The 15358-nt window shown below is 39.9% G+C and overlaps 1 protein-coding gene across 5 annotated transcripts in view; it reads left to right on the plus strand.

The window, feature by feature from the left end:
* The window catches only part of LOC137341237 (myocardin-like), a 635026-nt gene that overhangs the window by 578366 nt on the left and 41302 nt on the right, over nt 1-15358 (plus strand). For all 5 annotated transcript variants that reach the window (XM_068004310.1, XM_068004312.1, XM_068004313.1 and 2 more), the window contains 2 exons: nt 3385-3460; nt 4626-4787. In XM_068004310.1, the coding sequence (XP_067860411.1) occupies nt 3385-3460; nt 4626-4787 (238 nt within the window). The remainder of the gene's footprint in view (nt 1-3384; nt 3461-4625; nt 4788-15358) is intronic.

Genomic DNA, 15358 nt, shown 5'->3' on the forward strand with positions numbered 1-15358 from the left:
GAAAAATACTGCTTTGTGTGAATGAATGAGGTCCACGGTCCTTTATGTGAGGTGTCATTTGTGTCATAATTAAATCACAGTTGTCAACACACATTAAAACTCAGGAATTTGACTTAACAGTAAATCTCCAGATTCCTCATCCAAGTGGCAAGCGCCAAGGCCACTGGATGCTGTCATTATATTTCCACAACACTCCTTGGCAGCATCTGATACAAATTCAGGATCTGGCTAAATCCTACCGAGGATAAATGCCTTAAGATAAGCTGACTGAGGTTCCCTCCCAAAAAAAAACTATTCCTTATCCGCAACTCTGCATGACTCCTTTGATTTACTTTCAACTGAAGACCTCTGTATGGTGCAGTCAGAATGAAACACATTTAATCTATTTACAGATAGATCCACTGAGAAATCAGCCAAAGTACAATAAATATTTGAAGGGCTTTTGGGAAAGAGCAGGGGAGTGGGATTCATTCGATAGCACTTTCAAAGAGTCGGCACAGGCATGATGGGCTGAATGGCCTCCTTCTGTGCTGTATGATTCCATGATTATTTGGTTAGCTTTATTATATTTTTCAGTTTAACTGATTCTAAAAAAGCATATGTTATCTTTATATTGTGTGTTATTGGGTGTTTTCTATCGTTTCACAAGTTGTTCTGTTTTTGTGGCAATGTATCATCATGGGTGTATTCTCACCAACAGTCTCCTTTGCCGCTGAATTATCCTTTCAGCCATGTGTCCGGAAGAAATATAGAATGAAAGCCAGTTACCCGCTAGCAAGTAGAAAAATTGCAGAAAGATATCTTTCGGCTTTTAGAAGCTTATTCGGGATGGATGGTGCAGGTGAAGGCCCGCAGCAGTTTGCTGGTTACCGCCTCACTCACATTGTACAGACCAAGGAGGTTCAGGGAAATAGAAGAGAATCAGGGGCGTTCTCACCTTCAAGGTAATTTGTTTATCATAGAATCATAGAAAGGTTACAGCATGGAAGGAGGCCATTCATCCCATTGAGTCCGTGCTGGCTCTATGCAAGAACAATCCAGCTAGTCCCACTGCCCCTCCCCATCCCTGTAGCCCTGCAAATTTTTTCCTGTCAAGTACTTATCCAGTTCCCTTTTGAAAGCCATGATTGAATCTGCCTCCACCAACCCTTCTGGCAGTGCATTCCAGATCCTAACCACCATGTGTAAAAAGGTTTTTCCTCGTGTCACCTTTGGTTGTTTTGTCAATCATCTTAAATCTCCATTCTCTGGTTCTTGACCCTTCTGCCAATGGAAACAATTTCTCTCTATCTATTCTGTCTAGACCCTTCATGATTTTGAATACCTCCATCAAATTTCCTCTCAATCTTCTCTGTTCCAAGGAGAACAACCCCCCAGCTTATTCAGTCTATCCACGTAACTGAAGTCCCTCATCCCTGGAATCATTCTAGTAAATCTCTTCTGCGCCATCTCTAAGGCCTCTAAAGTGCAGTGCCCAGAACTAGGCACAATACTCCAGTTGTGGCCGAACCATTGTTTTATATAAGTTCATCATGACATCCTTGCTTTTGTACTCTATGCCTCTATTTATAAAGCCCAGGATCCGTATGCTTTTTTAACTGCTTTCTCAACCTGCCCTGCCCCCTTCAATGATGTGTGTACATATGCCTCCAGATCTCTCTGTTCATGTACCTCTTTTAGAGTTGTGCTCTCTAGTTTATATTGCCTCTGCTAATTCTTCCTACCGAAATGTATCACCTTGCATTTTTCTGCGTTAAATTTCATCTGCCACATGTCCGCCCATGCCACCAGCATGTCTATATCCTCTTGAAGTCTATCACTATCCTTCTCACTGTTCACTACATTTCCAAGTTTTGTGTCATCTGCAAATTTGGAAATTGTGCCCTGTACACCCAAGTCCAAATCATTAATATACATCAAGAAAAGCAGTGATCCTCATACCAGTGGGGAATACCACTGTACACCTCCCTCCAGTCCGAAAAACAACCGTTCACCACAACCCTCTGTTTCCTGTTACTTAGCCAATTCTATATGCATGCTGCTACTGCCCTTTTATTCCATGGGCTTCAACTTTGTTGACAAGCCCATTATGCAACACTTTACCAAATGCCTTTTGAAAGTCCATATACACCACATCAACTGGATTGCCCTTATCGTCCCTCTCTGTTACCGCATCAAAAAACTCTATCAGGTTAGTTAAACACGATTTGCCTTTAACAAATCCGTGCTGGCTTTCCCTAATCAATCCACACTTGTCCAAATGACTGCTGATTCTGTCCCAGATTATCGTTTCTAAAAGTTTCCCCACCACCGAGGTTAAACTGACTGGCCTGTAGTTGCTGGGTTTATCCTTACACCTTTTTTTGAACAAGGGCGTAACATTTGCAATTCTCCAGTTCTCTGGCACCACTCTCGTATCTAAGGATGTTTGGAAGATTATGGCCAGTACCTCTGTAATTTCCACCTTACTTTCCTCAGCAACCTAGGATGCATCCCATCTGGACTGGGTGACTGTGCTGGCCTGCAGAGTAAATGGGTGATCTGCTCCTAAGCCTCTGCCAATGATGCTCTGTAATTGGCTAATAGAACGAATATGAGAGTGGTGCAGGGTGACATGCTGTTGTCCACTTAGCGCCTCCGCTGATGACACATCTGTCATGAGGAACTTACTGCATGTGGAGTGGCAGATGGATACTCGTCCTATCATTCAATTATTTATAGATATACTACATGTTTATGTATACTGCAACCGGACATATTATCGTGTCATTTGTGCCACAAACCTCTCAACCCTGCCTAAGCAAAAAAACGGGATGCTTTTTTCATGAAGAAAGGCTGTGTCATTTCAAATTGATCGAACAAGTTTTTTAAAAATTCAATTTGCAGCTCCCCAAGCTGCAATATGTCATGTTTGCCAAACAGTTCACCAGCAAGTAACTGCTAATATTTGAAAGTGGGTCCAAGAAGTCTGTATTTCATTAAATCACATGGTTGTTCATAGATATCCTGTCAGGTGATAAGGGTATGATGTGATATATGGATAAATACATCTATACTTCAAAAGAACACATGTAGCATTACGTATAGTCAGCCGTTCAGCTGTTTGTAATGTTAAATTGCAATGTTAAATCGCAAACTTCTCAAAAGACATACATTTTTTTTGTGCAGAAGGGCACTTTTGACTATTTGCCAAAAGGTGCTCTTAAAATTCTTTAGAGGTATTTTGGAATTGGGCTATTCTACATCCCATGCTGCTTTGTGAAATTAGTAGCCTCAGATGAGAAGTTCATCACTAGTTGCTGCCAAGGAATGTACTATTGATGTCTTAATGAGCCTGCAATTTCTAATCTGTTGAAAATTGTTTACTTTCTTTACACCTTGCAGACGGAAGACTACTTAAAACACAAGATTAGAAGTAGACCTGAGAAAGCAGACCTGGTTAATATGCATATCCTACAAGGTGTGTACTAGTTTTCTGTAACATTGTAGGTCTTGTAATAGTCTCCATATTAATGTAACGTCTTCATTTTAAATGTCCACTAGCTTATCTCCTATGACAATGCTTACAGGTAATATGGGGTCTGGAGCATGGTTGCTAATTAGGTCACTTTAAGACCATTGCTCAAGTACTCCTTGTGCAATTCCAGATAATCATAGGTTCTTGTAAATTGCAGAAGTCAATTAGAGGTAAACTTCAAGCAGTAATTCAGAAGAAACCATGATGAAATGCCTTGTTTTCTTTCTCTTTTTTTAAGCTGTGATTAAGATTTTAATTTTCAATATGATGTCTGCATTGTGACAGAAATGCCCTAAATGCAAAAGCTCCATGTGGAAATTTCTCTTGTAAAGTACATAATTTTTCAGGGTCAAAATTTTGCTACAATTCAGGAAAAAGTTAATTAATATGGCAACATAAGTTCACCATATTGTATGTGATTTGCACTTTGGTTTCCTCTCCAAGAGGAATGTTAACTTAACTGACTAGGAGAACAAAGAAAGGAAAATTAGCCAAAAAGGTGTCACCTCCCTCACCAAATGAGCAGAGTTCCAGTTGGATCGATTGAGGGGTGATATTGATGACATCTGTTGAATAAGGTTACCAACTCTGGACATATTCCTGGAGGTTTCATCACATGACCTCCAACACCAACCGTCTGGCCCAGTCAAACGGCCCTTTCTCCAATCTCTAATATTTCTATAACTAATAAACAAAAGTGTTCAAAGAAAATGAAAAAATCACTTTATTTTTTAAATGCCCCTTAATTTTTCTCCTGGGTTGCTTACAGCAGTATCTAGGAGATCAATCTATAATCGTGGAGACTCCAGGACAACCCTGGAGAGTTGGCAACCCTAGTGCTGAACTGTCTCAACTGAACACAATGGGTGGGAAAACAGCACCAAGGAGAAGAAGTTGGGGTAGAGCAACTACAGTAAAGTCATCTTTTTCACAGTTGTATAATTTCAGGGACTCGAGAGTCTTAAATCATGGGTTACATTGTAAATTATATTCAGCTACAAGTTTTGCGTTAGATTGATAACTTGCATGAAAGTTTTTTTAAAGCCAGTGTAACATGACGTTATCTTTACAAAGGTTAGTCACTAAGTATGTGTTTTTGATCCAAAAGATACAGCTGCAGAGGGTACACTTCAGGCAACTCAAATGAAGCTCAAGAGGGCTAGGCTGGCTGATGACCTCAATGAGAAGATAGCCCAAAGACCTGGACCTTTGGAGCTGGTGAAGAAGAATATAATTCCAGTAGATTCAGCTGTGAAAGAGGCAATCAATGGTATTTACAAAGCTCACCTTTAATCCTAATTTGGGATTTGTACAGTTACTATCCCTTGTGTTTTATACATTGGAATCTTCTAAATTCAGAATGATTCATACATAAGCAATCGTTATTGTTTACTTGTAGAAATGCAATAAGAATTCACAATTTTTTTTCAACCTCTGAGATTTTTATCTCCCTTTTTCACCTGTGCTGTCAACAAGTTGGAAACCTCCAGCAGCCAAGAGAGCAGATGAGAGGGCTGTTGCCAAGCCTCTATTAATTCTGCTTTTCAGCCACTTGCTGGGAGTTACATGATAACAGTTCATTAAAATCACTGCCTCCAATTTCCATCTGTAATAGATACCTGGGAATATTACCAATTCTTAATTTTCGGTACCATATTTCTGAGGAATATGTAATACGCATGTGGTATACAAGGGTTTTTTTCAAAATACACATAATTTTCCTGGACTGAAGGGGTTTTTATTTTGTCTTCAGCACTGGGGAAGCACAATTTGCACCATTATCTTTGGCCTTCGTCACTCTTGCAAAAATTCACACAATTAAATTTCCTGGAATCCAAAAATTTGTGATGTTATATGAAAGGCATCGTTTGATTTTACTCATTCCTGATATGAAATTTATCACATGATGGAAAATCATCATTTAAACCACATTCATTCATGTATTAATCTAGTGTATTCAGGAATTTTATGCCAGCTGAATCACATTTGCGGTCTATTGTGTGGAGGTAACTTGGCAAAAGCTGTTTCTTTCCACTGTCTCACGATAAATTTGAGCATCACTTCCAACATTTTACCATGCATGGAATCTTAGAACTAGATATTCGTACTATCTCCACTTATAAAAATAGTACTATTTGTGACCAAAATATACTCCTCAATTTCATATTTCATGTCAACTATGATCTTAAAAATACCAAAGTACATGTATAAGCAAGTCACATGACATGTTGAAGGACCTGTCATAGCTCCCTGATAGATTAGTGGTAAATAGACCAATTGGTACTGAGCCATGAAGTCAAGGAAATACCTAAATTTGGTCTCCAGTCTGGAATGAGTTAGCCAATGTCAGCCAGGGAAGTAAGGAGGGCACTGTAGTTGGTCTCAGTGCCCCAGGCTGGAAAGGGAAAAGAATCAGAATTCCTGCTACTGCTTGATATTTTGTGACTTCCACTGTGTGGGTGTTCAATGAGGATTCATTTTGACTGTGATAGCTACCACAGTTAAATAGTCTAACAACACTTAAACATGATGATGAATGACTACTTTGAGTGAGAGTTAGTGGAACTATGCCACAGCAAGAGTCAGCACCTCCAGGAAAGGTGGAGAGAGCCAGCACCTTCAGGGGAGTAGTAGAGAACTGGCACCTTCAGGAGATGAAGGAAGAGTCAGCTCCTTCAAGGAAGAAAGGGAGATTCAGCACCTTCAGAAGAGGAGGGAAGAACATAAGAACATAGAACTTTTATACGTTTCAATGAGATCATCCCTCATTCTTCTAAACTCCAGAGAATACAGGCCCATTCAACTCAATCTCTCCTCATAGGACAACCCTCTCATCCCAGGAAACAATCTAGTGAATCTTCGTTACATCCCCTCTAAGGCAAGTGTATTCTTCCTTAGGTAAGGAGACCAAAACAGCACACAGTATTCCAGGTGTGGTCTCACCAGAGCCCTATATAATTGCAGCAAGACCTCCTTACTCTTATACTCCAACCCCCTTGCAATAAAGGCTAACATACCATTTTCCATCCTAATTGCTTTCTGTAACTGCATGTTAACTTTTTGTGATTCATGTACAAGGAACCCAAATCACTCTGACTACCAACATTTCTTAGTCTCTCACCTTTTAAAAAATATTCTGCTTTTCTATTCTTCCTACCAAAGTGGATAATTTCACATTTCCCCAAATCATAAGAACATAAGAAATAGGAGCAGGAATAGGCCATACAACCCCTCGAGTCTGCTCCGCCATTCAATCAGATCATGGCTGATCTTCAACCACAACTCCGCTTTCCCGCCCGATCCCCATATCCCTTGATGCCCCTTGAGTCCAAAAATCTATCAATATCAGTCTTGAATACATTCAATGACTGAGCATCCACAGCACTCTGGGGTAGAGAATTCCAAATATTCACGACCTCTTGAGTGAAGAAATTCCTCCTCATCTCAGTCCGAAATGTCCGACCCATTATCCTGAGACTATGTCCCCTAGTTCTAGACTCTCCAGCCAGGAGGAACATCCACTCAGCATCTACCCTGTCAAACCCTCTTAGAATCTTATATGTTTCAATGAGATCACCTCTCATTCTTCTAAACTCCAGAGAGTATAGGCCCATTCTACTCAATCTCTCCTCATAGTACAACCCTCTCATCCCAGAAATCAATCTAGTAAACTTTGTTGCACTGCCTCTAAGGCAAGTATATCCTTCCTTAGGTAAGAAGACCAAAACTGTACACAGTACTCCAGTTGTAGCCTCACCAAGCCCTGTATAATTGCAGCAAGACTTCCTTACTCTTGTACTCTATAAACCCCTAACAATAAAGGCTAACATATCATTTGCCTTCCTAATTGCTTGCTGCAACTGCTTGCTAACTTTCTGTGTTTCATGTACAAGGACACCCAAATCTCTCTGAACACCAGCATTTAATAGTTTCTCACCATTTAAAAAATATTCCATTGTTCTATTTTTCCTACCAAAGTGAATAATTTCACATTTCCCCACATTATACTCCATCTGCCACCCACTCACTTTACCTGTCTCTATCTTTTTGCAGAATCTTTGTGTCCACCTCACAGCTTACTTTCCCATCTAGCTTTGTATCGTCAGCAAACTTGAATACATTACACTCAGTCCCTTCATCTAAGTCATTAATACAGATTGTAAACAGCAGAGGCCCAAGCACCGATCCCTGCGGCACCCCATTAGTTATAACCTGCCAACCCGAAAATGACCCATTTATTCCTACTCTCTGTTTTCTGTCCATTAACCTGTCCTCAATCCATGCCAATATATTACTCCCAATCTTGTGCAACAACCCTTGTGTGGCACCTTCTCGAATGTCTTTTGATAATCCAAATATACTACATCCATTGGTTCCCCTTTATCTACCCTGTCAGTAACATCCTCAAAAAACTCTAATTGATTTGTTAAACATGATTTCCCTTACATAAAACCATGTTGACTCTGACTAGTCATATTATGATTTTCTAAGTGACCTGTTACTACGTCCTTAATAATAGATTCAAGCTTTTTCCCTACTACTGTTGTCAGGCTTCCCTGTTTTCTCTCTCCCTCCTTTCTTGAATAGCGGGGTTACGTTTGCTACCTTCCAATCCACGGGGACCGTAAGATTAAAACCAAGGCATCCACTATATTTGCAGCCACCTCTTTTAAAACTCTATGATATAGACCATCATGTCCAGGGGATTTGTTGGCTTTTAGTCCCATTAATTTCTCCAGTACTTTTTCTTTACTAATCTTAATTACTTTAAGTTCCTCACTGTCATTAGACCCCTGATTTCTCACTATTTCCAGTATGTTTTTTGTGTCTTCTACTGTGAACACAGATACAAAATATTTTGTTTAACGTCTTTGCCATTTACTTATTCCCCATTATAATTTCTCCTGTCTCTGTCTCTAAGGGACCCACGCTTACTTTCGCTAATCTCTTCCTTTTGACATACTTGTAGAAGCTCTTACAATCTGTTTTTATATTTCTTGCTAGTTTACTCTCATATTCAATCTTCTCCCTCTTTAGCAATTTCTTGGTCAGCCTTTGCTGATTTCTAAAACCCTCCCAATCCTCAGGCTTACTATTTTTGGCAACATTATAAGCCTCTTTTAATCTAATACTATCCTTAACTTTTCTAGTTAGCCACAGTTGAATCATTTTTCCCATGGAGTTTTTATTCCTCAGGGGTTTGTTGAGAATTATGAATTATTTCTTTAAATGTTCGCTATTGCTTATCTACCGTCATATCTTTTAATCTAATTTCCCAATCTACCTTAGCCAACTCGCCCCTCATACCTACGTAATTGGCTTTGTTTAAATTTAAGACACTCGTTTTGGACTTAACTACATCACTGTCAAACTCAGTATGAAATTCTATCATATTATGATCACTCTGCCCCAGAGGATCCTTAACTATAAGATTACTAATTAACCCAGTCTCATTACACAATACAAGATCTAAAACAGCCCGTTCCCTAGTTGGTTCCTCGACATATTGTTCTAGAAAACTGTCTCGAATGCATTCCATGAACTCGTCCTCCAAACTACTTTTGCCAACTTGGCTTGCCCTGTCTATATGAAGATTAAAGTCCCCCACGATTATTGCATTACCTTTGTTACATACTCCTCTAATTTCCTGATTTATACTCTGTCCAACACTATAACTACTGTTAGGGGGCCTATAAACTACTCCCACCAGTGTTTTCTACCCCTTGTTATTTCTTAGCTCCATCCATACTGATTCTACATCCTGATTTTCTGAGCTAAGATCCTTTCTCACTACTGCCTTTATCTCATCCTTTATTATCAGGGCTACATATTCCTTTTCCATTTTGCCTATCTTTTCCAGAAGTCAAGTACCCTGTAATATTTAGTTCCCATCCTTGGTCACCCTGCAACTACGTCTTAGTAACAGCTACTAGATCAAACCCATTTATCTCTATTTGTGCCATTAAATCATCTATCTTGTCATGAATGCTTCATGCATTCAGATATAGAGCCTTTAATTTTAACTTTTTACGTTTTTTCCCTGATGTGACCTTAGTCACTAATGCCCTATTACTCTCTGTACCTTTCGAACACACACTGCTTGTTTTTACCCAAATCGCTTCTCTGCTCTACAGCCTTGACTTTTCTCTTTAGACTTTATAAATTTACCCTTACCTAAACCCTCCTTCCCCCCTCCCCGCCCCTTTATTAGTTTAAAGCCCTATCTACTGCCCTAGTTATTCAGAAGAAGAAAGGAAAATAACAAAATAGGGCCCTCCTTGCTTGCAGTAATCACCAGTCCAACAAAATCCTAAATTAAAATTTACCTTATTATCTCAAAATTGCCTCATGACAGTTTTGTAAAGAAAATACATATTGGAGAGCACTCAGTGATTAGTTTATTCCATTTATGAGAAAGAACTTTTGTAACTTCTTCAATTATGGACTCCAGTCACCAAGGCACAAGACAAATTTTTGACGCCTGGCCGGGTAGCCACAAGACTGATAGCTAGCACCAGAGGACTGAGTCCTGAGCGAAGACAGAAAAGGAGGTGGCAAAGAGGTGACCTTATAGAGGACTGTAAGATAGTAAATGGAAAAGGTAAATCTAATAAATTATTTCAAACTTAATTGCAAGAGTGGGACAAGGGAACGTGGGCTCAATCCATTATATGGCAAATGTGGGACTGATGTCAGGAAGTTCATCCTTAAAGAGTGATCAACACATTGTTACAGGTGTGTGATTTGAGGCAGCTGTGCAGTGCTTTCCCTTATTCTTATTTTAGCAGGATTGCATTCTCAAGTTACATCTCATGTTCTGTTTCTTTCACACGCTTGGGGAATTGAGGACTTGCAGCTCCTGAGCTCGGGATGTTGATGACTTGGCTGGTGCACCAGTGTAAATCTTCCTATATCCTGTTTATAATGCAAGACCGCTTCCACCAGAAATGGACGTACAATGGGTTAAGGGTGCTGGTTTTTCTAAATTTTTCCCAAATATATTATGGGGCAGAATTCAGAACATGAACAGCAACATAAACAGTTTGCATTTGTGCAGTGCCAAATTATCTGCCTGGGGATCTTTCCTGATGTCAGGGAAAGATCTGTATAGGCCAGAATTGAATTGCTATGATGTGTGACTGGGCCAAGCTGTCAGCCACCAGCAGCCAGAACAAAATGGCAGCCTCCCCACACCAACGGGCTATTTTATTTTGTCACCAGCAGTGTGAGAAGAAGATACCTCTTGAAGTGGGTTTCCATGCCACCAGAAGCACCTAGTCCGTATTACAGCAGTGACATTAGGGGCAATATAAATGCAGCCTTAATTTTTAGTTATGTATTTGTCATCCAATCGTCACATAGAGGACGAGGTTTTCGGTGATCCTATGTTATTGGTAGAGCCTTGCACGCAGCAGGTGGCTTATTGGAAAATCACAGGTCCATTGCCCGCAATTGCCCATCTGTTGAACTCAGGATGGAAGATTGCAGGCAGTGCACCCTGATAGGACACACACCACATGTGATGCTCCACCAGTGCCGTGGAAAATTCCATCCTGAGTCCCTCAATTAACCTGTTTTCGAGTAGATTGGTCTTTGGGGTTGCTGAAGATGTATTGTTAACTGGTGGCTTTCCTGTTGTGTGTTTTGATGTGGCATTTAGTTCATGTTCGATTGTGCAGATATATGGATGGAAGATCTTTTCTGCAGCTTTTTCTTTAGTGTTCACTTTTGCACATTACTTTATTTTGTAGGCTTTTGCTTTGAAGTATTTGTTATATCTTTTATTGTATCTAGTGCATTTCCATTTAAATACAACAAAGTTTAGCTGCTATGTCCACTGAGCTCCTTACTCCTGAAGTTTCAATTCTTTGAAAATTAAGAAGTGCAAATCTTTGTTGGTTAGCTTTACATATGCTGTTACCTGCCTTGTGCCATTGGGTTGTGCAGTGGTTCATTTGTTAAGCAAAAGTAGTTTTCTATTCTCTTCAGTGTCATGTGTCAGTGGTATTCTCAGGTTCATATTGTTGATTTCCTTGATGAAGTCATCAAAATGGTCACTTTTGAAGACTGCATAAGAAATACATTCTTTATATTCATGACATTCATAAAAACATTGCTATGGCACCTTGTTAAAGTATCAGCATTAAGAGTGTGGCTTAAAATGAATCTACCATTCAACGTGCGTAATAATAGGCATATAATGGAGAAGGGGAAAATGTAGCCGTAGGAGGACATGCAAGGGGTGATTCTGTGATCTGGCACTCCAATCAGGAAAATCGTGCATGCAGGGTGTGCGAGTTGGAGCTAGAGCAGAAGCATTGTAGCCCCAATTATCAGACCTGCTCTCCCTGTGAGTGCAGCTCCCCACTGGGGGCACAGGATCTGAGAATCACCCTTTACATAACCTCTTGAAGTTGCATTTTCCCCTTTACCATCACAAACCTAATACTGACCCACTTCCATTATTATGCACATGGAATGGTACACTCATTTTAAACTGCACTCTTGATGTGCTAAGGCTGATACTTAGATAAGGGGCCATAAAAATGTTTTTATGCATGTCATGAATATAAATACATACTTATGTAGTCTTCAAAGGTGACTATTTTGATGGCTTTGAGGAAATCAAATAGCACTGACATGTGACATTGAAGAGAATAGAAAATTGCTAGTTGTAACCTTTTGAGAAGTACAATTGATGATCAACTTTGCTTTGATTGAAGTTTCTGTTTCTTTAAGTGGCGGAGGGAGACAGTGATAGATGGAAAAGACCACTTTTAGATAGCTCTTCAAAATATTAGTTACATTAGCAGTGACTAATGAAACCATTTATATCTCAGTATCTGCTATATAATTTATGTGAAGTGTGATTACAATGAATCATCAAAAGACTGAATTAATTACACTAGCTTAGTCCTTGAGCTAAAATGAAAAAGACTAACTATATGCACAGTTTAATCGTAACTAATGTCCACATTCACTACCAAGTTTGTAAGAAATGATGTTTGAGTTGAACTGTAATTTGAGGTAGCAAATGGATGTGGAGCTGGCTGTCTGCTGACATCTAGTGCATAGCTGAAGGGTGAATCAGAAGCTGTTTATACCCAGGTCCTTGTCAGCACCTTCAGCACAGAGCCTGGAGGGATAAAGTCCAGCACAGAGAAATTTACAGAGGCCGTATCCATTATGTTTAGAGATTACAACAGACTCATGGGCTCCTGAAACGAAGTAGGTTCATACACTGGCTCAGCTGAAGATAGGCAAAAAGTATGGTACCCATCACCTTCACATCATATAGATGATTGTTTCTGGAAAGAGCAGCGATAGACAATTGAGATATTTTCAAACCTATTTAGTTTTTGATTTAACAAAATGTTTTAACTTATTTTATTTGCTTTGGGTCCTTTTTACTGAGTCACACATTAAATGATAGTCATTGAATGGGTGTTCTTAATACTTTAAAGATGGGATATTAATACTTGAGTTATGAAATAATAAACAATCATTGTCAGTGCCTTATGTTGGCTGACATAAAGACTGAGTAAAACATAACCCTGAAGCTCCCCTAATGACTCAGTGAGTAATTACATTCCCTGGTGTACTATTGGCTCATAGAGATCAAGGAAACTTTCAGGTTTGATCCCTCATGTGTTATACGTTAGCTCTCTACAGGGTTATCTCCCTGGGCTATAGAAGGGAACATCAGCAAAGAGTGCCATTCATGATCACCAATCCAGTGATCCCTGCTGAAAAGTGTATTTGTGTGCACGTTGGATGAGGACAGATTGAGCTCGGATGTGAAGGTCCCCATGTTCAAATAGCTCACCAACATTCACTTCCTAAACTTACACTTAAGAGAGGCACCAGAGAGCTGCCCACGCCCATAGACCATACTTCAGAAAAAAAAATCAGAAATTTGATTCGAGAAGAAGAAATTGGGGGGCAAAGAAGGAAATTCCTTTCATGCACATAACTCAATTCTGATATAATTGACCCCAGTTTCTGTGGAAAGCTTGTTCTCAATAGGAAAGTGAGGATTAATGGGTAAAAATGGGTCAAAGTATCAGACTAAGGAAGCTGGAAGGTCGATGTTAAAGTGAAAGATCCTCCCGTAAAGATTTAATTATTAAAAGCCTTGGCGTAGCTGCTGGAATATTACTGGAGAAGCCAGGAGGTGAGCCTCGCAGCTTTCTTACAGTTAACAGCTTTGACCTTTTGCCTCTTAAAGTATGCCTGCATGCCTCTAGATGTCGATGTCTGTAATGAGAGCTCTCTGTTTTATGTTATCAGTCCACAAATACTGCTGTCTCTCTCTTGCTGATCTTTTCTGTAAAGTGTAATGCAGCAGTCCATATAAATCATGTGAAAGGACATCTTTAAATGAGAGTGACAGTGACAAACCTGCTGCATACGTGTCGACACGTTTGTAAGGCCAAGCCATGCAGAGCACCTGCCATGCTGTTTCCTTTCTGTCATTGGAGTGAGGTGATTTTGGGAGTTACAGGCACAGACCATACCCTTGTGCATTGGGGTAACGTACTTCAGTTTATTTAAAGACTACTGGAATCAGCTTGGGGGGGAGGGGGCTTTAGACAAGCACAATTCCTAGAAAAGCCAAGAAAATCCTGCACTCCTCCACAGTGCCTGCTGCCAGGCAACAAGCTGAATTGAAGCATTTGCAGCAGTCTGAACTTTATTTCCAAAGTTTTTTTTAAATATTAACCTTGTGCTCATATAGTCAAGGGACGTTAGTGATGGAGAATGGACTACTCCCATTTCAGACATCTGCTGTCGTTCCCAAGGACTCCTAGGTCAGCTCCTTCTACTGTGCCTCAACGACATGTCTCGGACACAACCTCAGAAGAGCGCCCCCTTCTGCACTAGTGTGACAAATTTCAATTTCCCACACCGTCCATCCTATGGACACGAAGGGAGATTGCCAATTTAGTGGTGATAAGAACCAAACCAGAGTCAAGTTTGTGCCCATGTCTGCTAGGAACTGGACTGAGACTGCCCAAGCTCATTCCACGTAGGATTCTTTCAGTCACTAGATAGGGTTGCCAACTATAGTTGGATGTATTCTTGAAGGTTTCATCACATGGTCTTCCGCCTCTGCCCAGTCAAACAGCCCTTTATCCCATTTACAATATTCTTATAACTAATAAACGAATGTGTTCAAAGAAAATTTTTTAAAACAATCTTTTATAATGCCTCTATTACTCTTCTCCCAGGTTGCTCGCAGCAATGATCAGAAGATCAATCCTTAATTCCTGGAGACTCTAGGACAATCCTGGAGGGTTGGCAACCCTACTACTAGACAGTTCATCCATTAGTCTGGGTTAGATTTGAATCAAGATCCTATCAGCAAAAGATTGTCTAACACACTGCACCATCCAGGCCCTGTTGCAAATTTATTTTTTAAATACTTTGTTCTAAAAAAGGATTTAAAATTGGGTACAACTGACCAGAGGTGCCGTAGAGTTTTAAAATTACACTTGTTTTTACAAAGCTCGTGAAAAGGGAGGTTGTTATCTCACTTTACTGAGATAACAACCTACCTTTTTATTTCACTCAAGAAATCTTTTTGCTAGTTGTAAATGGCTGCTGGTTACTTTAATATAATATCAACATCAAAAAAAGCAAATAAAGTTGTTACTATTGCAACAACGGCTGTGTCAGAATTTGCTACTATCTGAAGATCTGTGGATGGTACAAGGTGAGACAATAAGATGATTAGCTGTCAGATGTCATTTAGGTCACAATGTGCAGCTAGACACCGGCCGGATGGATAGGTGGCAGATGTAAAACATTCTCTCCTACCTTCCATGAAGTGCTGTTGCT

Source organism: Heptranchias perlo, chromosome 23, assembly GCF_035084215.1.
Source record: "Heptranchias perlo isolate sHepPer1 chromosome 23, sHepPer1.hap1, whole genome shotgun sequence".
NCBI classification, from domain to species: Eukaryota; Metazoa; Chordata; class Chondrichthyes; order Hexanchiformes; family Hexanchidae; genus Heptranchias; species Heptranchias perlo.